At 46.5% G+C, this 25,751-nt stretch overlaps 2 protein-coding genes across 3 annotated transcripts; one reads left to right on the top strand and one right to left on the bottom strand.

Moving 5' to 3' along the window:
• The first annotated feature begins 831 nt into the window (after positions 1 to 831).
• si:ch211-191a24.4 (uncharacterized protein LOC100150331 homolog) lies at positions 832 to 5,197 on the top strand. 2 transcript variants are annotated; one of them, XM_047586594.1, is made up of 4 exons: positions 832 to 1,011; positions 1,739 to 1,892; positions 2,951 to 3,069; positions 3,744 to 5,197. In XM_047586594.1, exons 2-4 carry the CDS (start codon positions 1,741 to 1,743, stop codon positions 4,403 to 4,405), a joined length of 933 nt encoding a protein of 310 aa, XP_047442550.1. In that variant the 5' UTR covers positions 832 to 1,011; positions 1,739 to 1,740; the 3' UTR covers positions 4,406 to 5,197. The 2 variants fall into 2 exon arrangements, with proteins under 2 accessions (XP_047442550.1, XP_047442549.1); XM_047586593.1 differs by having other exon boundaries at positions 833 to 1,011; positions 1,736 to 1,892.
• Positions 5,198 to 5,741: 544 nt separating this feature from the next.
• On the bottom strand, positions 5,742 to 24,259 carry LOC125009055 (PH domain leucine-rich repeat protein phosphatase 1-like). Its single transcript, XM_047586592.1, has 17 exons — positions 22,383 to 24,259; positions 18,182 to 18,378; positions 16,249 to 16,374; positions 15,342 to 15,490; positions 13,267 to 13,413; positions 12,137 to 12,364; positions 11,726 to 11,928; positions 11,580 to 11,640; positions 11,391 to 11,486; positions 9,970 to 10,125; positions 9,676 to 9,876; positions 9,017 to 9,179; positions 8,479 to 8,609; positions 8,271 to 8,387; positions 7,980 to 8,174; positions 7,660 to 7,897; positions 5,742 to 7,559 (listed from the first exon to the last, which is right to left on the bottom strand). Exons 1-17 carry the CDS (start codon positions 23,998 to 24,000, stop codon positions 6,414 to 6,416), a joined length of 5,172 nt encoding a protein of 1,723 aa, XP_047442548.1. The 5' UTR covers positions 24,001 to 24,259; the 3' UTR covers positions 5,742 to 6,413.
• Between the last annotated feature and the right edge of the window lie 1,492 nt (positions 24,260 to 25,751).

Here is a 25,751-nt window from a genome sequence, read left to right as displayed (position 1 = left end):
AATCAGCCAAATGTTTTAATTCAAATGTTTTGTTGCATAAATGTCACATTAGTGAGATATAAGCACTAAGTAGCTAACACAATGTGGGCTCAGATGCTGTTGGGTGAACACAAAAAAGTCTCTTTGGGGAGTTTCTTGCAAATCTCCGCAGATAAAAGAAGCACATAAATAACAACAACATGTTTCTGAGACACGTTAAAAGGCCAACAGAGAGTAGACAGAGGCCCCTTTGGCTTCACAGAGAGCGCACAAAGCGGCTGATTCACACAGGCTGGTAACGACCTGAACTCCAGCCAGAAACCAGCAGTGAAGCTGGTGCTGTGCCTGGCTTTGGTATCGATCCGATACCAAATAAATGCATCATCAAAAAATAAATAAATTGATGTCTTTTATTCCATTCGAAATCATAATTTGAAACTTTATTTATTTATTTTTAGATTTACCAGGCACATTAGGTGTATTTGCACAAATTTCAGTATTGGATTGGTATCATCTATACCAGCCTGAATTTTATTGTATCAAACATCACTATCAGAAATTACAATACAAACTAAATATCTCCCTCCATTACACTTCTTTCTGATTTTGAAGTGTACAAACTTATTACTTCAGTCGTACAAGAGAGAAACTGAAACTTAAGTATCGGTTTCACCTCATTGGTATCATTACATCAGTGTCGATACCGACGTTGGTATTGCTATTATCGATATTTTGATCGATCCGCCCACCACTTAAGTATCGGTCTCACCTCATTGGTATCAGTATCGATACCGACGTTGGTATTGCTATTATCGATATTTTGATCGATCCGCCCACCACTAAGGTGGTTAAAGAGCGAGGGGACGGGTCTGGTTTTGCTCACCTTTACGTTTCTCTTCCGCTTCCTCCTCCTCCTTCTTCGGATAGGGTGGGGTTTCTTCTACCTGGAATCAGACAACAAACAGGACAGTGACTTAGGGACACAGTAATGACATTATAGTCGAGTTTTGGAGTGTTTTCATCGACTTCATAGTAAGTTTTTCTCTGACACGGCTAGTTTTATTGGGCTAATTAGCTACCTTAACTCACAAACTACATACGTAGTGTTTTTGTTTTTAGCTGTTTTTGAAGCCACAAACCTGCCGCTCGGTTGTTTCTCGTTGAGTACAGAACGCGTCCTCGTTTCTACAAGTTAATATTTGATTAACTTAGTTATTTTGGGAGGCTGAATCATCAGTTTACGGTTCTTTTAAGAGGCCACTAGAGTATGTTACTAATGTTATATGTTTTATGTTACTTTACGTTTTCGTGCGTACTGACGTAAGATACGTCAACGGTAGGTTCACAATAAATTGAAATATATTAAATGAATTAGCCATGAACAACGTTTCTTCCTGTAGTAGTTTGTGCTGTTTCGTATTTAGTTAATCTGGTTTTATTTAGTCAATTATTTTTATTTTTTTTTCATTTTTTAATCATGAAATGGCTCCAAGACGCTACTAAATTTCTGTTTTTCTTTACGTTTTTTGACGCAACATACGTCAACGGTTAATTTCTCTACGTCAACGGCAGCTTTAACTTAACCGTTAAAATCTGTTCCGACTGTTAAAAATATAATAACTGTCAAATACATTTAACGAGATGGAAGTTTATTTTTATTGTAACATAGAGAGTTTTTATTTTGTTCAAAGGTCCCTTCTGTGTTAAAAATAAAATAAAATAAAATAAAATAAATGAATTATTCACTTTATGTCAGCAGGTATGAGCCAGCAGCCCCGTTCAAACCGGGGACACCGGGAGAGAAACGGAGACCACCGGGAGAGAAACGGAGATCACCGGGAGAGAAACGGAGATCACCGGGAGAGAAACGGAGATCACCGGGAGCCACACGACGACCGGTCATCTACGGACAGGTGTGCTTTACTCTATTCAGTATTAAAGTACCTGACAAAAAGGTATTTAGTAAAAAAAAACATTGACTCCTAACTGACCAGGGAGGCTTTAAACGCAACATGTGTTTGTATAGATGTCAACACAACTGTATTAACTGCAAATGTCTATCAAAAACAAAACATATGTCCACTTTATTAAAACAGAAAAATGAGGAAACTAGCAAAGATGTAGTTTTTATACCCCCATGGGGACCAAATGCCTCAAAATGCACCTTTATTTTTATTATATTTTGTATGTATTTTATGTACTTTAATTTAATCACAAGGCCTCGCTTCCTGTGCTTGAGGTCAACAACATCCCAGCAACAAACTTCCCCTTAGTAGTTTCCTCTTGCTGTGACAGTAACCTTTAAAAATACAGGACATAAAACACATCTCAATCACTCCCAAACTATCTGGTGTGTGACTGTAAACAACAAAACATCTGGGATTCATTCAACACCTCTATCAGGGTTGGCTCGATCTACAACGAAATGTGGACTTAGATACTGTAAAATACAAAACATAAAACACAGTGAGTCCCAATTTAAAGTGACAGAGCTACCGTCCATCGTCTCAAATTCATATCAAACTTCACTCTTGGAAATCGTAGTTGACAGAGAAGTCTCACAGGTTCAGATTTCACTTTTCAAATCTGTTTACACACAAACAAAGCAGCCAGCATCACCAGGACACCCCTGCATCCCAAAATAACATCAGCACAGATGCATCTATGGCCTTAAGAGATGGGGAGTAAAGAGAGTAAAGATGCTCCTTGTGCTTTACATCGAATGTGGCTTGTTCAGGTGGTTCAAAGGACTAGTTGCCCTCTTGAGGTTTGCAGGATGGCTCTGGACGGATAGACCAGATTTCTGGTAGTAGATACGCCAGAGATGGAATGTGTTGGAATACCTTGCTTGGCCTCTTATAAGTGGATAAAAATGGATGGATGTTTCCAGACTCAGCAGAAAGATGTTGTTTTAACCTGCTGTTTTAACTGCTGCAGTGTTTGAATCATGTGCTCTCTCTCTCTGCTCCAGGACCTCCTCCCGACCTCCTTACTACCCCCGAGAGTCCGACTCCTCACACAGGCATTCGCGGGACGCCCCCCGGGCCGAGCGCCACGACTCCAAATGCACCCACATATGCTCCAGGAGAGGTGAGGTCACGATCGCGGTGGAAATATCTGGGTCATTTAAAATGAAAGTTCTCGTAATGGAGGCTGGTTTTCGGTGAAGTTCATTCCTTCCTCCCACAGAGTGAGAACTGGACAGACCGGTTTCCTGGCGTTTACTCAGAGGGAGCAAGCTTAAAAACTTGATATACAAACACTACAAACTAATGACTTAGCCACAATAGTTGATTCCCTTAAGAATGTTAATGGCAACACTGGTGTTGGGAAAGTTAATCTAGTGTTGGTCTGGGATAAACAACATTTCTCAACAGGGAAGATGTGCTTCTTTCCTTAATTCAGGTGATTGTAAATAGACTCTTTTAATCGTTGACATTTAAGGAAACTCCCTTCACCTCTAGGAACGTGTGATAGGCATTCCTTAATATTTTGTGACAAAGATTGAAAGAGGCGATAAAGTTCAGGTAAATGACATTACTGGTAAAGATTTAAGTTATTTAGGTAACAAAATCTAAAAACAATAGCAGAAAATGGTATATTTTTAAATGGTTTTCAATATTAACCTGATTGTATGCTCAGTAATTACCCCAGATACCCGGCACACGGGATGCAGAATGTTTTATTGGTTTTATTTTCACGTCAATTAACCGGTAGATTGATCAGAGGTGGACATGACATGATTTCTCTCTCCCTGTGCTAAGGCATTGTGCTGATTTGCGCCGTCCTGACCAACGCCCTGGTCCTGATCTGCGTGGTCGCAGCTCACATGGTGACCTCCGGCTTGTCGGCGGCGTCCATCGGCGGCTTCAACCTCAACTCCAACTTCAACCTGCAGGGCACTGAGCTGCAGGAGGCCCGAGATCTGGACATGCAGTACAGCCAGATGAGGGCGCCGGGCCTCTACGGCGGCGTCCCCTTCAGCCTGACCTTCGGCGTCCTGTCGCTGCTGTTCGTCGTCGCCGGGAACAAACCCGCCCACCACCTGTCGAAGAAGCACCTGTACGGATCGCTGGTGTTCCAGGCGGTGGGCGCGGTGGGGTACGTGGTGGCCGTCGGCCTCTACCTGCACTTCATAATCGGGGTCAACTCCACCGAAGTGTGCTTGAGGCGGGAGAGGCTGTACGCGAGGGCCGGCTACACCTGGATGAACTGCAACGTGGGCGGAGGCGATGCGGCCGTGGCTCTGTTCGGACTCATCACCGCCATCCTGTACTCCGCCGGCACCGTGCTCACGATCCAGACCATCCGAGGAGTGAGGCGCTACGTGCAGTACCTGCAGGAGAAAAAGCGACGAGAGGCGGACAAGCAGCAGGCCCGAGCGAACCCACAGAGGGCCCCTCTGAGGGCCGACAGCGCCGTGTGAACCGGACCGTGTCTGGACCTCGTGGAACTTTTAACACATCACTTGCACTCCACGACTAACCTACTCCGAAGGAAAGTCAGTTCAGACGATCAAATCCCGTTCATTCCTACTTTAGTCCTGACCTGGACTCGAAAAAACATGTTTACGGCGGAGACGTTTTTATCAGTTTTGATGCTGCAGAGCCTCTGAGAAGCAGCTCCGACCTGCATGAGCGGGTCCAAAATGTGCAGCTGATATTCAGATAACCAGACGACTACTGGAGCTGTGAGTACAGCCAGGGATTCGACTTTGTTTTCAAGAGTTTTATAATTCGTCCAGAGATTGGTTAACGCATAACATATCCACACGTACTATTCCATAATACCAGAGCATAAATAATTCTGTGTCTTAATAAGTCAAAGAAACTATTTTGCACAATGTGTCAGGACTGTGATGAAGTCAGGACTCGTAACATAAACGTAAACATAAATATAGCTGCCTAATGTTTAAGTATCACTCAGAATGTCATGTAGCTGTGAATAGTGAAGCTTTTACACTCAGTGAGATGAAACGTGGACATAACAAGTAGCAGGACATTTTTAATATCCAGTTTTTAAGTCATTTTTTTTACCACATGCCATATTAAACATGCTGATAAAAAGCTCTGGTTATCCAAGATCATCTGTTTGTATATTTGGTGACATGTGTATGTTTTTTAATGTGCGTAAAGGTCTAATAGATGTGTTTTATGTCGAGATTTGTCTTAATGATGCAACACTTTTTTCTCAAATTAAACCCAGTTATGTGATTCCATTTTGTTTGTGGTGAATGAAACAGCCAGTAGGGGGCGCCACGACTATGTGCTGCTCCCCTCCTGTTTGCTCGGTGGCCCCATGTTCTCCCCGGTGGCCCCTGGCTTCCCGCCAGCCATGACATCGCTGGCTGTAACACAATGGACCACACACACACGCACACACACAAAGACACTGCAGTGATGTAACCGTCCCGACTTAATTACAAACAAAAGAAATTCTCCAGAGTGATGTAATTACCCGAATTCTAAATTTACCATTTCACATCACAAAAGCGGTGATTGTATCAAAGCCGCACAAACGAGACAACGTGACGATTGTGCTGCTCGTGGTCCTGCACTTTAAGATGTGGCGTTTAGTTAAAAATGCATTTTTAGTTCATTGCTTTTGCAGTTTTTTATGTGATCAAGGAAAAAAGTTTGGAATTATCCGATTATCAGATAATCTCAAATTCTCGTAACATCAAACCAAAGTTTCGTAATCATAATTAAAAACCCTTTTTAAAATGTCGAGCGCAAAAGTCTCACAGGAAGTCAGAGTCGACATGTGGTTATCTGAAAACTTTTATTATATAGCAAAAGTAGCTCTCTTGTGCGGTTTCGCTGTTGCCAAGAAGTCTGTAACACTTTTTCTGAGAACATTCATTGAGCTGGTAAAAACCACTGCAGCAAAACTCTAGGACTCTGTACGCCCCCGACGACACTCGCCCGGAAACATCAGCCTTCAGAAATAATCATCTTTTCTCTCAGAGAACATTAGTACGCGTCAGTGACTAGGTCACTTTAAAGTATGAAACTCCTAGGAGTTAGTTAAACAGTTTTTACTAACTCCGACAACTGTGACCAGCAGGGGAACTGTCAGCTACGACACGAAAAACAGAGCGGTACCTTTTTAACGTACAGTTAATCACAGAGGTCTAATAATAAAAAAAAAAAGCAGCCAAAGTGCTTCTTCTTCTAATTAAAGATATGGTAAAAATCAATTACACGTGAAGAAATAAATCAACATGGAAGTGATCTAAAAATTGCATCGCGTTTCAAAGGGGGGCGTTGAGTTTAAACGGTAGAAAATAAAATATATAACAAAAAAAAAAAAAAAAAACAGTCTGTGGTCCAGAAGTGTACGTTCAGAATAATTATGAGGTTTGGGAGTGAAACAGATTCCGTGTTTTGACCTGAAACTAAATCTGGGATCCTGCACGACGGAGTGTCCAGCTGTTAGAGAGGAGTAACAAAATAGTCTGCGGGTTTCTGGTAGTTGTGCGTTTGCTGGTTGTGTGTCTGCATCTGTTCCTGCTGCTGCTGCTGCTGGATGATCTGTCTGACTTCCTCCTCCAGCTCCGGGGGGATGATGAGCTGGTCGTCGGGGTCCGGCTGAGCGGGGGCGTTGAAGTAACCCCCTTGTTTCCTGATGGGGGCGTCGCCCGCCTCCTCGATGACGTCCTGGCTCCTCCCTTGGCACGCCACCGAGCCGTTGGCCCGGCCCCTGCGGCCGAGCGTCCCCGACCGAGACTCCCCGCCGAGGCAGGGAGACGAGGGAGGCAAGGGGGAGGGAGTCGGGGACGGGGAGGTGAAGGCGGGAGGTAAAGGCTCGTTGCGCAAAGTGACGGCGGGGGGAGGAGGATGGTGGTTTGTGCTCGGCTGAGCGTGGGCGCAGTCTCGCCGGTGCAGAAAGTGGACGTCGGCCTCCACCTCCACGCGGCTGCCGTTGGAGAAGACGCCGGCGATGGGCTCCTCGTCCTCGCTGTCCAGGCCGTTGTCGGACAGAGCGCCCGAGAACTGCCTCTGGAAGCCCCCCCCCCCGCAGGCCGGCCGCCGGCCGCCGACTCGCCCCGGGGCGTTGAGGTGGGAGGCGAGGGGCTCGGCCTGCGGCGGCGGCTCCTCCGAGGACGCCGTGGACCCCACCTCGCTGCTCATCTCCGACGTGCTGAACTCGCTGCTCAGCTCGCTCACCGTCCCGGAGGAGGCGGGCGGCAGCGGCATCCCGCCGTCGCCTCCCGCCGAGTACGGGTGGGAGCCGAGGCCGGGGCTGGGCGGCGGCGGCGGCGGCTCGCAGAAGCAGCAGCAGTCCTCGGTGATGCTGAGCCGCACCACAACGGCGCTGAGGCTGTCGGAGCAGCCGTAGCTCTGGGCCAGCGTCACCAGCTTCTTGGCCGCCGCCAGGGCGTCGGGAACGTTCCTCACCGCCTCCACCGCCTCGCCGGGGGACAGCATGTCCCACAATCCCCGGCTGCCCAGGAGGAAAAACTCGTCCTGCGGGGTGAGCGTCACCGTGGAGACGTGCGGGCGGGGAGTCACGGACGGACACAGGAAGGAGTAGCCCAGGATTCTGGTGGAGTCGGTGACACCGCTGACTTTGTTGTCCTGCAGAGGAGGAGGCGAGAAGGTTGATGTTTGACATCAGTTCATCTGGTTTTAGTCTGTTTTTTTTTTTTCAGAATAGGAAACTTATTTTAAGCGTTACCTCGGTGATGATGGCGTTGTGCTGCCGGACCCTCTGGTACTCGGGCTCCTCCTTGACGGTGTGGATGGCGGAGAGTTGCATAGCTTCGCCGTCTCGGCACAGGACGGCCCGGCACCTGCCGACGTTGGCGGCCGTGAGGGTGAAGCAGCCGCCGTGCTCGCTGGGGGCCACCGGCTCGTGTCTGATGTGGCATAGAGCCGCGGAGCCGCCCATCCTCTGACCGGCCGTGCCCAGTTTCCTGCAACAAAAAACACGTTGAGGGTGGGGGGGGGGGGCGCTCTCTCAGACTGGTCTGAATCGGTTTCAGGTGTTGCGTTTACCTTTGCATCGTGAGGAAAGTGTTGGTCATGTAGTCCTCCTGCCTCTGGCCCCGGTGGAGCTCCTCCGCTAGCACGTCTCCCATGGTGCATTGCAGCAGGTAAGGCACCTCCACGTTCCTGTCTCCGTCAAAAACTCCGTACAGAGCTTCACGGATCCCACAGAAGCTGTCCAGGGCCAGAGCCGCCACGCACAGCCTGACAAGGTGTAAACAACGGCGTTAGCCGCGATGCGGGCGGGAGGACATGTTTCGTAAAAAACGTTCATAAATGGCGTGGAAACATTTCACTGACTTGTTTTTGACTCCGGAAGCCTCGGTGTAGCTGTGGCTCCAGACGGCAGGGGCCCCGTGGCTCTCGCTCACACAAGGGGCCGAAGGAGATGGATCCACCCGGAAACATCGGATGTTGCTGCGAAGAGATGGAGAGCAGAAATAAATAAATAAATAAATAAATGGTGGAAGCTTCTGCTGCACCACGTTCATGTCGGATCGGCTCCTACTTCAGCAGCTCCAGGCTCTTGTGGTCCAGGTTGAGTCGAGGGTTTCCCGTCAGGTCGAGCTCCAGGAGTTTCGGAGGAAGCGTCTCCGGCAGAGTGACCTCGGTCAGCTCGTTGCAGCTCAGATCAACACACTGAGGCAGAAAAAAAACAGATACAAAACATTTACAGCAGCAACAGGATGCTCACCTTCTCATGACTCTCTTTTTATCTTCATGTCTTAACCTCTGAAGCCTCCTGGAGGCCGACGTGTTACGTGTGAACTGCTGCTGAACCCTTCCATCCACCTCGGAGCTGATAACGTTTCCCTGCCCACGTTTCTCAAGAGCAGACATGTTTGATGCACGCTCGCACATTTTGGGTTTAGAGAAAGCCAGAGATTAGAGCGTCGCTGGGAGATTACAAAGGATTTGTTTCAGCAAAGACGAACGCAGAGAGAATAAGGAGATTTCCAGAGCCGACTGCCCAAATGCCTCGTCTGACGCTGATCTGCAGGGAAGCACGAAGGAGTGAGGATGCCTCCGTGTGTGTGACGACGAACCTTAATCTCGGGCAGCTGCAGGACCTCGGGGAAGGCGTTGATGCAGTTGGAGTGGGCGGACAACGTGTGCAGGCGCTGACAGTTGAGGATGGTGGTGGGCACAGCTCTCAGTCTGTTGCCGCTCAGGTCCAGCTCCTCCAGCTGCTCCAGACGAGCCAGTTTACTGAATAAACCAACACAACAAATCATTAAAACTCAGAGCTGAACATGAAACTCTTTGTAGGACTCGTCACGTCCCGATAGGGATCAGGACCAAGTCTGATCTTTTACGTCTGTGTCTATAAACCAAAACCACGTCCCTCTAGCGTCAAAGTGTCTTCTTCCTGTTCGTTGCCTAGTGTCACAGCTGAACAAAAAAAAAACAAAACAAAAACAAAGGAGAAGACGACTTCTTCTATTTCTTGTGGTTGGCTGCGTCATGCATCATGAAGCAGAAAGACCTTTCACTTCTCACGCTGATAAATGCTGATTTTAAAGAGTATGTTATGTTTTATCGCTTCATTATTATTTAGTTTTCTATCTTTTCCTTGTTTAAATTCTTATTTTTGCATATTTGCACAGGCACAAGGTGAATTTGTCATCCATTCTAACGAATGTTTTAATGAACTTTAATGATCTCTACGTAGAACTACTGGTTTCCAGATGCGTTCGAGTGTCACCTGGCAGTGAAGGTCTGCAGCTGGTTGTAGGCGAGGTGAAGCACCCTGAGGTGACCGTGTCCCGTCAGGAGCGGGATGCATTTGTCCGTCAGGCTGTTGTTGGTGACGTAGAGCTCCTCCAGGCTGCTGGAGGCGTCCTCCGACGGGCCGCCCGCCGGGAGGTTCTCCAGCTTGTTGGCCGAGGCGTTCAGGTACCGCAGGCTGCGTTTTCGAACCCCCCGACAGAGAACACACACAGTTACACGAATGAATAAAGAGAGAGAGCGAGATAACGAGGTCAGGAAAGAAACAAACCTCTGCGCCTTGACGAACAGGTTGTGCGGCAGCTCGGTCACGTGGTTGTGCTGGACGTCCAGGACTTCGAGCTGAGACCTCTCCAGACGCTCGGCCAGACGACACACGTGGTTCCAGCCCGCCAGCAGCTTCCGGAGGCTCCTGCTGGACAGCAGCCTGCAGCGCAAACAACACGACGACTTCAGCCTGGCTGAAATAAATCTGTCAACTCTGCTTTACACTGATAAGGAGAAATAAATAAAGAGCAGGACAAACACTCTCTGCTCCCCCGAGGTTCAACAAGTTCACCTGGTGCGTTAAAACGGCGACGGGCTCACGGAGAAGACAGCTGCTCTGGCTCGACACCGAGTTATATTTGTGCTTCGTGTATTCTGCAGCTGGTGATAGAGTCTTTTTGGCGTGGATTTGTGATTACAGAAAAGGCTGCCTGTTAAGTGCAGGACCCGCATCTCTCGGGAGCTGACAGTTGGTGCGGAGTGGACCTTCCAGGCTCTGGTTGCCTAGGTTACCATCTTTATTATTATTATTATTTCCCACCAGAAATGTTTCAGAGTGAAAATATTGCTGGTGCATGGACAGAGCTAGCTCTCCGTCCCGGGTTTAAGGGAACCTCCGAGCCCAGAGTTGCGTTTGAAGAACAGCCTCAAAGTTGAGATTAGTTCTGAATTTCATTAACATTCACAGTCTCCAGTCAACACATCGATGTCGCACGCAGACCGACACTAGCGATTTAGCGTCGCTGTTACTCTGCAGAGGGTTTTATCCTTCATTTAAAACGGTCGGGTTCATTCCTTCGTCAACGTTCTGCAGCTGTAACGAGGCAAATATCCCATGTGGGATTAATAGACTCAGTGTTACCACTGTGAATCTGCATCATCAGCTCCACTCGTGCGTTATCGTCGCCTTAGAGGAGGCTGAAACATCGTGCTCACCGTGCATGAATCGTGTTTAGCGTTTAATCTATTTTTAAACGGTTTCAATGAATTTCGCGCCTCATTGAGCTTTCAGGGCGGTTTTATTTTTCGCTAAAAGTTGGCTTCACTCAGACAGCATATTTTTATAAAACAGCTGCGCGTCGGTGTGATATTTGACACCTGAGGTCTGTTACGCGAGAAAATGTGCAACATCCGATCATTGTGTCTCCATTTGACACTTTTAACTCAAGGAACAGAAATACCACAGTTACAAAATGTGCAAATACGTCTAAGTTTGTCGAACTGATGTTTAACATACAAGTAATTTTAGAGAGTGCGTGTTAAATAGCTGCCAGCTGTTCAGCAGAAAGAACAATAACGTGTGGACGAATCTTAAGAATGGAAGTAAAGTGCATTGGTTAATGTTGTCACAGTAAAACCCCGGGGAGGATGTTCAAGCATCGGTACATGCAGGGCGTCAGTACGTTGGGTCCGTCTGACACTCACTGTAAAGGCAGCTCGGAGACACAGTTGTGGCTGACGTCTAGCACCTCCAGTCGGCTGCTGTCACACACCCAGTCTGGGACACATCCCAGCTTGTTCCTTTCGAAATAAAACAAACAACAGTCAGCACCGCGCTCAGGAAACGAGAGCACGACCCGCTCTTAAACGGGACACTTTGCAGTTTCTTCATACCAGGACAGATCCAGAACGGTGAGACTCTCTGGCACCGGCTCCACCTCCAGCTGCTTCAGCTCTACAAACATAAACACGGATATATATATATATGTGTTACTGTCTTAGCTTCGTCTGTTTAGCGTCTCCGCAGTTGCCGCTCGTACCGTTGTGCGCGGCGTGCAGGCTCTTGAGGGCGTGGCCGCCGACTCTGAGGAGCGACAGGGAGTTTCTGTCACAGCGGAGGAGCTCCAGCTTCCTCAGAGACGTGACGTCCAGCTCCTGCAGACCAGTGTCTCTCAGGTCCAGGTGGACGATGTGGACAAGCTGCTCTGCATCGGCCAACGTCACCTTTTCAAGCCGGTTCAGCCTGAATGTAAAGAGGTAGAAACACAGATATTTCATCTTATTTTTACAGATTTTTAGCCTAAATTCAGAAATAAAGATCAGAGATAAAGCTAATTTGCTGTTAATGTTCCCAAATTCACACAGAACGAACAGAAACGTGGGTGAGTGTTGTTCCTGCAGCGTCTCGGTTAGTGTCAGATTGCGTCTGGGGACCGTGGGGATATTCTTACCTCAGGTCTACGTAGCGAGCAGGCAGCCACTGCAGTCCGCCCATATCCAGGACGGAGAGCTGGTTCCCTGCCAGACACAGCCTCTCCATGCCGCGGAGCTTCTCCAGGACGGGAGGGACGCAGCTGAAGCAGTTGAAGGACAAGCCCAGGTAGGTCAGAGCCTCCAGAGAGCCCAGCTCCACGGGCAGAGAAGTCAGGAAGTTACCGTCCAGGAGGAGAGTCTGCAGGCTGAGGACGGAGACAAACAATGACGAGGTCAATTTTTTACATCTGAGTTTTTTTATTCAGCTTCTCAAGTCCCTCCTCATTCGTGAAAATGAGCCAAGACTCCGAGGACCAAATGTAAAAAAAAGGGCAAAATATTTTTAGACATTAACTGATTCATCACTGTCCACACTCAGGAACCAAATCCAGCCACGTGTGCAGCCTTCAGTGCAGAAAGATCACAACTGGCCAGATGTTTAGAGGCTCTTTTATGCATCTAGAGTCAAAGGGGCCAAACAGCGGCACAGTTTGAGCCCAAGCAGACGATCCTTTTGTCTTTGCCTGTTGTCTACTCTGACTAAAGCAGTGGATAAATTACTTTTACTGAAAATCTGCAGTAAAATTCTCAGCCAATTCATGCAGATTAGACCCTCTGTATGTTTGACACCTTTAAAGATGGACCTCCACATGAGGGTTGTGGTTACCCCGTCCTTAAAGTGAAGGTTTGTGTGTCTTGTCTCACATGTCACAAGATCCAATACGTTCAGCACCGAGTCGATGCCAGGACCATTTTGTTCCCGGTGTCTTTATGCTTGATGAACTCTGAAGTGAGTTTCAAAAGTATCTGAAATACCTTAAAGGATTGAATCTTAAAAAAAAAAAACTCTGCAGCGTGACTGAGAAGTTTCTGCCAGGTTTTCCCGTCAGCATGACTCTGCACTGTGATCACCAGGACAAAACCTCTGCATCGTCAGGACAGAAGCTTGGTGCTCGGCCCAGTTGTTCATTTAATACAGAGAGGGATTAATCTGCGCTGACAAGAATCCTGACGGGCGCCTCCGCCGGTGGAGGACGGGTCAGCGAGGACGCCTTTAAATTACCATCTTTATTTAACAACACCGTCTTCTCTCTTTCTGCAAACTTACTTGTGCATCGTCCCGACTTCTGCGGGCAGAGAGCAGAGGCGGTTTCCAGACAGGTTCAACTCCGTGAGAAAGGAGATGTCGCACAGGGCCAGAGGAAACTCGGACAGGGCGTTATTAGACAAACTGAGGCTTCTCAGTTTACAAAACCTGAAGAGAAAGAGGGAGAGGCAGGAGACGGGAGAGAAGACAAAGATATTAATCTCTGAGCTACATCTAAACCAAAAACAACAGCAAACCTAAATAACACCTGACTGATAAATAATGTAAATTAGAAGTCAGGAAGCAGCAGAATCTAACTGGAACCCGTCAGAATAACTCAGGTGGGAGCTGTGGTGTGTGAAAGGGCTGTAATCCGGTTCAGAGACGGGTCAGCGCTAAAGGCTGAGCCGGGACGACGTCCTTTCCGAGGGAACGTCACATTCCTTAAGGCGCTGCCCCGGGAAGCAGGCGTGTGTGTTTATGCAGGAACAATGGCGACATAAACACACAGAGGACTGGACGTACACACATTTAAAGCTCAAACGTTAACGCTCCAGGTCGGCGCACGGAGTCCGGATACGTGAGCTGTGATTGGGGTCGGGGACATTTTTGAACTCGGACACTTGGACATCTGTTAAAACACACTGTGTTCACGCCAGCAGAGATGTTAGGAAATGACCAAACATGGCTGCGCTGTCGGCGGGGAAGGGGACACCGGATACCGATCTTTTTTTATATTCAGCACCGGTACCTTGTCTTCTCCCGGAGTCTCCCAGGCTGGATCCAGGCCAATAAATCTTTCTGTCTGAGTTAATGTGGTGTGGAGAGGGGAGCTCGTACCTCTGGAAGATTAGTCTGCAGGAAGCTTTTCTCTTCCTTTAAACGTTCAGTGTTTGCTGTGTGGATGCAGTGGATTTGGCTCATCGTGCTTTTTTTTTGTGGTGGTGAATCCAGTCGGTTTCTGTCTGACTGACTTAATTTTCCAGAGTAAAGTTTGTCCACACAGCAGATTTGTTTAGACACGTGATTCTGGTTCCTCTTCTTCTTAGAGTTTTGCCAGCTGAAAAAGAAGATGTGGTTGTCTTCATCTTATTTATTTATTTATTTTTTTCCGGCTTTGATGCCGTGAGAAGAAGAAGAAGAGAGAGAGAGGACGTTTTGGACGTGAACCTGAAATAAATAAGTCCTGACTATCGGCGGGTCACTGCGGTCGTCTCCGACACGTCCAGAGCATCACGTCTGTCACAGAGTCACAAGGTTCAGATATTTCCAGCTCCCGCTAGAAAATGACCGTCGGGTTTTTAACCAGCAGTTTGAATGTGCCGTAAATGTGGGGACGCATTAAACCGGCAGCGAAGGCCAAGTATGACGTCAACTCACGTCTCCCGTGTCTGGACCTAAGAGTTGCATTTAAAACACACCACAAAGACCACAGCCTAGCGGCCGGCTGCTACATTCGTCCTGCGCTCTGACAAAGTCCAGCCTTTTTGGTTCCGATGAATAACAGCTCAGTGTGGACGGAGAGAAAGACAGATGCCGCGTTTCCGTTCCTTCTAGAAATGAGCAAAACCTAAATATTGCAAAAAAACGCCTACGTTTCTAAAAAGACACTCAAATATCTAAAGCTAACACGTTTTCTCTCTCTCGTGAAGTGGTTTTTCTGATGCATCGATATAAAAGTGTATCGCAAAAGTGCAATGGAATCACTTTTTCCACATTTTCCCGTCACCGGAGATGACGTAAGGGGGTCCAGTCCATTTGAGGTCTGTCTCGTGTGACGGTTAAAACCTACTTGTTCGGCTTGTAAGACATAAATGACTAATTTGAAGAATTTGAAGAAACCCTTTACCCCAGAGGTCAGCTCTCTTTTAATCATCCAAACCACCAAACCACACGAGGAATCATTTGATCAAAGCTGCTTCCTCTTCAGAGCACGAGAGCTCAGTGACACGGTAAAAACCACAGAGGGACGGTCCACACCCAGGAGACAACAGCTCCCGCTGCTCCTGCTGCTGCTGCTGCTGCTGCTGCTGCTGCGTCACTGTGAAACACGCACCGTGCTGCCAGACCCTGAACGCGGCGCGTGTCAAACTCACCTGGTGAGCGCTGGGACGCCTCTGTGCGGGGACATGAAGTTGTTTTTGAGGTTGAGGTGCGAAAGATCTTGGCTGTAGAACAGCTGAGCGGGCAGCTCCTCCAGGCTGCAGCACGACAGGTCGACCGAGTTCACCCTCTGGGAGGCAATCTGACAAATGAAGGGAGGGGGGGGGGCACAGTGACACATTAATCTTACCTTAAAGGACAAATCTATCTTCAAATAAGAGCCAGGTGTTAGCTAATTTTTTTTAAAATACACACAAATAGCCTGTGTTGCTTGACTGATTGTGCATTTGCTATGGTTTGTCTTGTGGGAGGAGCTTCCAGTATAAAAGCCCATGTCCAAGTTTCAGACTACGTTATCTTTTTGATAATCGTAATAACTTGATATTTGTTCATATTTTTCTACAAATGCATGCATTTTCTGCACTTTTAATGAAGTTTTCAATAAAAGGGGGAACCACTGGGACAAATCTTACAAATCTATTTGCATAAATGTCGAAGCAAAGCAAAGCAAATTCCATGGCGACAAAAGGTGCAGTTCCTCTAACGTCCACTTGAGGCCGTCTCCAGAAGTAAATCCCACATAATCCGAACCTCTATGTTGAAATGTCCGACTTTACAGCCCAAATAAACATGTTTACAAACTGGTTTTGTAACAGTTTTGGTCTCTGGCTAATTTCTCCATTTATGACAACTGCACAGAGGTGAATTTTTTACACAACACGCTAATTTAAATGATGTCAGGGCTCAAAGTTATGCAAAACAAAGGGTGTGGTTGTTTATGTGGGGCTCGGGAGGAGCCACGGAGCTTCAGATAAGAAACAGGCACTTCAACTTAAACTTAAAGTGAATTTATCTTCAGTTTCCACTTAGGTGTAACATTCAGAAAGGTGCAGCATGTACCTTTGAGGCCGTCCTGTGCCAGCGGAGATGCTCCGTGTACGAGTCGTAGCTGACGTAGTAGGTCTGACTCTGAGGGCCGGCCGAGCTGAACGCCAGGCAGTGACTGTGTCGCTTCACCTCCTCCACCTGCAGCAAGAAACACAGCTCAGTTTCCTCCATCTGCACTCAGAGTTTAGGTGCTTTTAGTAGCATTAAGATGCATTTAGCAAACTAGAAGTATCTAATTTGGAAGTTTTTATAAAAAATAATATATGGCCCCATAGAGAAACCTCCTAAACGGGCAAATTCTAAATGAAAATATTAGCAAACAGAATAATAACTCAAGCTGATGAAGTGTTTTGACGCATAATTATCTGAAGCGAGAGGTGAGAGCAGAATGGACTACATTACCATAAAATTAGAATAATGCATTCAGATTGAACTGAGCTCGGTTCTAATAGCTGCACCAGTAAGAAGGGACGAGCCTTTTTAACGATGACACTCTAGTATTTATGTTTGCACGTGTTCTTAACCCGGTCGTGAGTTACGAGAGCTGCAGGAAAACGAAGATGCTGCTGCATGTTTACGTCTCAAACCTGCACAGATTCAAACAGAAACAGTTACAGTTTTTTCAGCAAAGCGAAACGTCTAAACCGTGTTAACTGTTGTGTTATTACCACACGTCTTCCCTCACAGCTGGACGGTGGAAAAAGTCAAGTCACCGAAGAAAAGAAACATTCCTACGCGTCAGATATCGAAGCAGGAAAGAGCAGCTCTGGGCCGACGAACGCTGCGGTAATTCACAAGTGTTTATGGTGTGATCACGGACGAGAATAACCTGATTTCTCTTTGTTCCGTGGAAACACGGAGGCTGAAACCAGCACATCTGCACGACGCAAACGTCCGTCACAAGCAACTGGACTCACTGAGTTTTCAGAAGATGTTTGTTTTTTGGCTCAATAACACGGTACAAGTAATTTGTTTGTGTAGTGTGTGTTTCTACAATCTTTTCTTTGATTTTGTCTTTTAATAAATATATTTCCAATACATCAGTTTACTTAGTATTTTACTTTTAATGTACGTAGCCAAACATGTCCCCAATTTAAACTGAAATGACTGAATGCAATTCATTTTTCCCCTGAATTTTTCTTCTTTATTTTCTGTTTCTTTAAATTCAATATATACATAAGCTTTGTATTTTATTAGAGCTCAGAGGACCCTCAAAATAATAATAAATAAATACATTAAATCACTCTCAAAATATAGTATCATAGGTTAAAGTCACACGACCTTATGATGAAGCTTAAAAGAAACTTTCTTTTATGCTTCATTAGCTGCATTATTGGATTCAATCTATGGAATAATCTACAATTACAAATGAAAACATGTAACACACTCAACAGATTTAAAAACAATATTATTAACAAAACTAAAACTCAGTTATAAACACCAGTTTATAATGGATGTAGAATGTACACGCTTTGTTCTGTCTAAATTTTAAAATTCAGTCTAAATAATAATAATGATAAGATGAAACTTCAGGCTACACCTTTTTTTAGTCAAGGTACATTTGTTTGTAAATTATACTTTAACAAAAAAAGAAAGCAATTAATTACTGTTTTTATTTGTATAATGTTGATGCGTGTACTTGACCCAAATAATAAAACTAAAAACTAAAGGAATTATTTGACTATTCAGGACTATTCATGACTATTCAGGACTATTCAGAAGTGACGGACCAGTCAGTTGGAAAATGATTATTTGTTGCACACATCCTGAATATGATGAAAGCAGGATAAGCCTTGTGGTGGAAACATGGAAACATGGAAACATGGAAACAGGCTTGTGTTTAATCACACAACCGTTTTTTAACCGCTGCTCCAAACCACAAAGAGGATTTGTATCCCGGCTTGAACGGACGTGTCAAAGACACAAAAGCCGCCTGTGTGTTTACCTTTCCTCCGATCAGAGGCAGGATGTGCATCTTGCCCGTGTGGGCGTGTTTGACGGACGACACGATGAGGCAGGTGCCGCTCAGGGTGACCTGGCGTCTGGACCAGCGGTTGACGGGCAGCGCCAGCTTCCCTTTGCGCACGTTGAACACGCCGGAGAGCTGCACGCGCTCAGAGCCGCCCACGCTGCGAGGTTTACCTGCAGAGAGAGGGAGGAGACGAGCGCGCGTTACGTGACAGAACACAGAGAGAGGTTTTATTTTTAGCTCTGTGGGAATTTGTGAATCGCGCTCCCTGTCAATGGCTTTCTCTTCTGCGCGGTTACGTAAGTGAGCTAACAGCCCGTGGGCTCCCGGAGCGAAGCGGCCACTCAGGCGTGATTTGTGACGTTAACCCGTCGCTGACACTCTTAAAAAGGTTCCTGGAGTTTTTCCGTCTGCTCCTGCGTGGGGCCGAGACTTTAACCCACTAAGTGTCCTCTAATAAAAAGTGTCTGGAGCTGGGAACAAAAGAAAAGGGAGACACACGAGGAGTCTGAGCCTGAAATCAGATTAGCCTGTTATGTAATGTCTTAACGCAGCAGCGCCGACTGTAGATCCACTCAAACAACGACGCACACACACAGACCTCTGCTCATTCAGACTCACAAAGCACTTATAGTTTCACAAAAATGAAACAGAGGCCGATCAGTCTTCGAGGGTCATTCCTCTATCTGATAAACACTTCTCCAATTCTGCTGATTGATGAATCAATTCATTGTTTCACAGTGAAGATACCCCCAGTCCACCCTCGTCCAAATGTCCAAGGGTCGTCCCCGTTTGACGGATAACACCAGCTCAATATCACACAAAGCAGGAGGAGAGTCTCCGAGTGACCAGATGGGACCAAAACTGAGGGTAAAATGAAAAATCCCTGAGGACAATTTAATATTTGATTCAGTTTCCGAGAGAAGAGCTTGGAAGGAACAGTGTCTAGATGTGCATCTACTGACTTAATACATCTGCAATCGCTTATTTTACATTATATGTTTTTCATTCCTTGTCGTTGCTTCCTGAGTCTGAACGCACGGCGTCTATAAATAAAAGTTTTTTGTTCTTATCATGTTTCATGCGAGCTTCTGTTTTGCATTTCCCACACATGTTCACATGTCGATGACGAAAGTATGAATTATCGCACGTCACTCATGCCTGCGTCTGTTCTGGCTCGACTCACATGACCTACTTCTTCATAAGATAATTCTCTACATTTTGTTGCTTACGCCCTTTTTTTCCATTTTAATTTTACCAGATAATTCTTATATTTTAATCTCGTTCTCTGAGTTCTCTTGAAGAGCGATTCTTGATCTGCAGACACTTACGGTAAAAGCAAGTTTGATCAGACAATTCATTTCAAATATCCATTATTAATTATTTTCTTAATTAATCGAGTCAGCAAAGTCTATAAAATATAGGAAAATAAATATTTCCAAACTGTGATTTACGTTTAAAAGTTGACGTCAAACACGCCCAGGTTTAAACTAAACAATAACGAGATTTTGCATTGTGTGTCTTGGGCGGTGCAGGCGAGATGTGTTGTGTTAACATACATGCCCTTTCCTTCCGTCTAGTCCTCTGAATGGACGACATCCTGTCTCTCATCGAGCAGCTGATAGTCACACCCTGCTCATGCTACAACAACGCTACAGCTGAGCCTACTTCATGCATCTGAAAAAGCCAGAGTGTCCCTAAAAGCACCACACGTGAAAAACGTCCTCATCCTTCTCCCTCTTATCAGCAGCAGTTCCGTGACTTGAACCATTGTATTCGGGATCGTGCAGCAGCTCGGATGGAACGAGAAATCCGAGTTTGCATCCTGTGAGTATTTATATATTCCTGACACAAGTTGACAGGGCGGGGACGTCAACCTTGTGGAATAATAACGCAGTGACCTCTGGGTGCTGCAGACTGTCTCAGAGAGAATCCGAATCACTGAGGAGGTGAAATCTGAGTTCCCACGAAGGTCACACTTTTTTTGTCTCGGCGTCAGCACAGTGCGAGTCTGTGTGGCAACGTGCACTCTGCAGACGAGGGTTTCTGCTGAGTCAAACGTCTCTGGCTCCACTCGCAACGTCAATTTTAAACAAGTTGTACACGGTGGGAGGCGTGGCCGCTAAAACTTTTTCAAAATATCCACTGGAAAAAGGGATAGAAATCGCTCGATAACTAGGGACGGGCACCGATACTGGGCACCATTCCTGACTCTAACGGTAGTAACTCAGATTTTTTTAATGGGATTAGCCCCCTTAGCTCTATAGCTGTGCATGGATGGAAGTGAACCAAGTTTGTCTGGACTTCACCTCAATATATGCAGAGTGGGAAACCTGCAACAAAGGGAGGTAACACCTGGAATTTGTTTCAACATCTGACGACGCATTTTTTAGTGTGATATCACCTACGAATTTAACAAATTAACAAGTAGTAAGTATGCATCCACATAATTTCTTTCAAAAACTACCACCAGTTCAAAGACGATGCTTATTTTTTTACACTTCTTAGGTCCTACTAAGGTCCTACAAAAGGAATTAAGATGAATTCCAAACACATACTTGGGTCTCAGGAGGTTAAAAATAAAAAGGCACCATTTCTGGACAAAGTTTCTATGTTTTCATTCTTTAAGCACCGACAAAAAGCACCGTATCTGATGAAACCTTAACGATAACCATCCCTGTCGTAAAAGCATCGATCCTCTTGGTGCCGGTCGCAGGTTCCAGCCTCTGAGTGTTGGTTTCATGGCTGCATGTTTGTCTGCATGTTTGTTTTGCAGTATCTGGAAGGGCCCCTGCTTTCAGCTGCATAACCCGACGTCACGCTTTGTTCCTGTGTCACGTTACTGTGGGAGTCGACGGTGGAGGACAGAGGGGAAGGCAGGGGGAGTTGCACCGGGAATATTTTTTAATGTTTTCTTCTTCTTCTCTTGTCGATCTTTATGGAAGAGGAATTCAAATCTCAGCTAGAGTTCACTCACAGCCACGTGGGAGACACATCCACTCTTTGGATGGATCGTTTTTGGTAGAGATGGACTGATCAAATTTCCCCCGACGCTGCCATAAACTCCCTAAACCTCTCTGGAAGATTAATCTCCAGGAATGTTTTTTTTCTTTTAGTGGTGCTGAATCAATTTGTTAGTACTGTACCTCACATAACATCCACACTGCATCATTTATGATATTGACCGACTTCATTTTTCACACCAAAGCTTTTCAGTCAGGTGATTGTGGTTCTTGCTCTTTTGTTTGTTTGTTTTTTAGCCTCTTTGTCGCTAGCCAACCAACACTAAAGCGGGAACATGTCATGACGCTGCAGGGACGTGGTTTTGGTTTTTTTGGAAGAACCTAAAATAAACAACTCAAAAAGATTGGCTCGATAAAAAAAGCCTGGATCAGCAGCTTTGCACGTCACAACAATGTGAAGCATGGCAGTGGCAGCATCAAGTCAGGTAAAGCTAATGCACCAAAACTGAGAGAAATCCTGGAGGAAAACCTTTCAAATCTTTGTTTTCCAGGAAGAAACCTAACCTGAACCACACAGCAAAATCTATATATTCACTAATACAAGAGCATTTTTTTCTTTTTTGTACACGTTGTGAACTATTTCATGTCAAATTAAGTAAACGGGAAGAAAAATACTAAAGAAAAGGAGTTAAATAATGTTAATTTTAGCACATATAAACGCCCCACAATTCTTCACCCCCACCTTCGTCTTAGCTTATGATTAAAAAAAACAAAAAAAAAAAACAAGGTCAAAAACAATGCTAATCCCATAAGAGATCATGGCTGTTTTTCCATCCTCTTACCCCGGCTGTCTGGAAAACAGGATCTTTATCAAAAACAACAACAGCAGCAGCAGCAGCAGCAGCAGAGTGAACAGAAACCCGACCTATCACACCTCTAGGTTTTTTGGGCTGAGAGGGCACCTGTGACCTCCAGATGTGTCGGCCTGCAGAGGGGCTGGAGGTGGGAATAATACGGGGTATTGTGTCGGCCAGAGACAAACTGAATGCACTCGTTTAACAGTTCGAGTGACCAAACACAATGACGGCACTGGTGCGCTGAGAGCGGGTGAACAATGATTGTTAGCTCGCAGCGGCTCAGGGCTCGACCGCACATAAACAACACAAGATTGTATTAAGAAAGCTTTTCCTTTCCACACCGCTGAGTGTACTCACCGAAGTAGAAGCGGATAAGGCAGCCGATTTCTGGATTCATCGCCTCCTCCTGCACCCGCCACGCATCTTCGAACCCGAGATTAGTGAGGTACTCGTTCAAGATCTGCAGGGGCTTTTCATCATCTCCCAGCCGCCGCACGGCTCCACCGTGCAGCTGGATGTAGAGGGCCGGGGTCGGGTTGGTGTTGATGGGCCCGGACCATCCTCCGCACCCCACCCCCGGGACCTCCGGGTCAGGCTGGACAGATGCTTGGCTGGTCAGGGGTCTAGTCTGAGAGCTGCTGGAGCACTTGGAGGCAGGTTTGATTAATTTGGGGGTGTCCACGTTGTCCCCAGCCCCGGGTTCGCTGTCCTTCTCCGGTTTTGTGCTGGGAGGCGGCTGGGGGGCTTGCTGGTCTGCAGCAGATGCCGAATGTGTCGGGGAAGAGGCGAGGTCGACCTCGTCCGAGGAGCTCTCAAACGGGTCGGGTTCTTCTTCAGCGGCGCTGTCACAGTTTGGGCTCAGCACGGACAGAGAGGAGTCGGTGCCCGGACCCGGCCCGTCGCTGAGGGAGTCCCGGCGTCCCGTGCTCCTGGGTCCACCTGGGCTGAAGTCCTCACAGGTGCTGCTCTCCATATCCGAGCCCGAGTACACCCCGTAGCAATCAGAGGCGCTCAGGCTCACATCCACCCCAATGTCATTCAGGTAGATCTCAGACGAGGAGTTGCTTGCAGTTTTGTCGTCATGCAGGAAGTTGGAAGGCAGTTTAATGTCGGTATAACACGGTTTTGAGTCACTCTCCTCAGTTTTGTCACTTCTGCTGTCATCAGCGTGCCCATTGGTGTCTTTGCAAAGATCATTTAAGTCAACTAAAGCAGCGGGTTTGCAGTTAATTCTCAACACGGAGCCGGCTTTGCTGCCCTCCAGCTTACCGGCCACCTCCTCGGCCGTGGTGTCCACGGTGCACAGCACGGGCCGCGGGTAGGAGGGCGTGAGCCAGTCGTGGACGTGAATGCAGCCGCGTCGCAGGTCCGATCTCACCCACGTTTTGTCCGAGGCCTGGAGCTGCTTCGACTGCTTCTGCCGGAGGAACGTCTTCCTGTCCAGGCTGAGGGTGCTCAGGGGCGAGGCGGAGGCGGAGGCGGAGGGAGCGGGGCCGGGGCCGGGACCGGGGCCGGCCGCCTCGCCGGAGGACGCCCCGGCCGGGCTGGTGCTCGGCGGAGCCCCCAGGGACAGATTCCGCTTGTGCCTGTGCCGCCTCCTGCTCAGCAAAGAGTTGACCGAAGCGGTGCTCCCGGCCGTCGACGCCGTCAGGCTGTAAATGTTGGCGGGCATGTTCATGTTCTTGGCCGCTCCGCCGATCGCGTTGGCAACTTGGTTCTGATAAATCCCGTTCCTGATCGCGATCTGGAGAAGGGAGGTGGCCGCGAGTCCCTTTCCGAAGAGTTTCGCCTCTGCGCCGCCGCCGCCGCCGCCGCCCTCATCCTCCACGATGGAGGGTCTCTTCCCGGCGGACTGCGGCGGTAATCCGCTTGGCTTCGCGGGGTTACCGTCCCCGGTCGCGTCCAGTAACGTCGCCCCCTGCGGTGTCGGTGAAGTTGAAAGCGCCCCGTGCTCGGTTTCCCTCACACTCCCCATCCTGCGTTAGCTTCGAGCCGTTAGCCTCCTCTCCCACTAGTTTCTGCTACCGTACTGCGCAGGTCGTCCCGGGAGTTATTCCGCTACATCATCCCGTTTTCGCGAGACGCCCGTTAGCCCTTCTAACGGGAGCTAACCGGCTGTTCGAGAGGAGAAAAACCTTCATATCCAGCTGGTCGCCATGGAAGCTACTAAAGCTGCTACTGTACCAGCCCAGAGAGAGCGGCGGTCAACGGTACGTGCGTGCGTACATCGTGGACAGGGCGGGGCCTCATTGGATATGAATTATGACTCAGGACGTGTGTATCGATCCTGAAATATCGATACTTCCGATTTGGACTTAGTTTTTTTTTAGAATCAATCTTCACATCAAAATATCGATACCAATTCCGCTTTCACAAAAAATTAAAATACTTTTGTACATTTGTTCATAATGCCGATTCAGTTCTTTTATTACACTGTTAATTTTACTAGATAATATTTATTTTATATTTTTTGCTTTATTTTATAGGTCTTGTGGTTTTTAAGAGTGTTACGTTTATGTGCAACTAAGCTACTGTAACCACGTGGATCTGTTGTTTCTTAACAAAAACATATAAATGGGAAATGATAGATAATGATAGATAATGTAGAATGAGACCTATATTGTCAAAATTTGAAGTTCTGTCAAGTTCTAGCCTGAATACCACTCTGTCTGATCCAAAACGAATTATATACAATTCAGAGCGACTGTTCTTGTTTTAATTTGTTTATCTGAAAGAGAGGTGTGTGTTTTGTTTTGTTTTTTTTGTTTTTTTTTTTTGTTTTTTTTCGTTTTTTAGATGTTATTAGTTACGATTTTCTGTTGACTTGTTGATTTTCATAGATTGTCTTTAATTGCTCTGATTAAAGAGGAGTCTGATATTTGGCTGCTTGTTTAATTCTTATACAGAGCTTTATATAAAATATATTTTTCATAATCACATGCACAAATGTTCCGTGGAAATGTCGTCATTTTCATATAAATAAGTATAAAAGTATCGATATCGGTATTGTGACATTAGCCTTAGTATTACTTGGTATCGGACCGAAAGGAAAAAAACAGTGGTATCGTACATCCCTATTACGACACATTCACGTGCTATCACAATACTCGGAATTACCAAGTTACGCTAGCACATGACGGTTTGTACGGTTCAGAGGGCGGGGTAACAATAAATAGGTACAAATAGTACAAATTCCTTCAGTGTTTGTTGGATATGACAGTAAAAAGCTCAGAATCACAACCTCATGTCATATTCTCTGACATTAGAAGATCTTAGAAGACTAAGACATTATTAACAAATATACATTAAATTAAGATAAATAATTATTTAGTTTTAAAACCAGCCCAAGTTCAGCTCACTTGTTATTTGCTGCGGTGTAAACTGCTTTTCTGTTATATTTCGATATTCCATTGTATTTGAAACGGATAAAATCCCTCTTTATAATCCTCTACTCATAAAAGTAGGATTCTACGAGCTTTACTGAACCTGGAAGGCAACACAGTTGCAGTTACGTTACTTGGTTATTTCTCCTCCTTGAATAAGTTTGTCCGGTAGGAGTGATATTTTCCCGTGTTAGTGACCCGTTAAGTATCAGCATAAATATATAAAATTAAAGTTTATTTATGTTTAAATTCAGTAAATTTATTTATTTTTTTTGTCGCACAGTAACTCGTCTTCTGGTGCCACCTAGTGGAATATGGGCAGTGTTGCCAAGGCGACCAGGCG

The sequence above is a fragment of the Mugil cephalus genome, chromosome 6, assembly GCF_022458985.1.
Source record: "Mugil cephalus isolate CIBA_MC_2020 chromosome 6, CIBA_Mcephalus_1.1, whole genome shotgun sequence".
Classification (NCBI taxonomy): Eukaryota; Metazoa; Chordata; class Actinopteri; order Mugiliformes; family Mugilidae; genus Mugil; species Mugil cephalus.
This window is presented reverse-complemented; position numbering and strand designations above follow the sequence as displayed.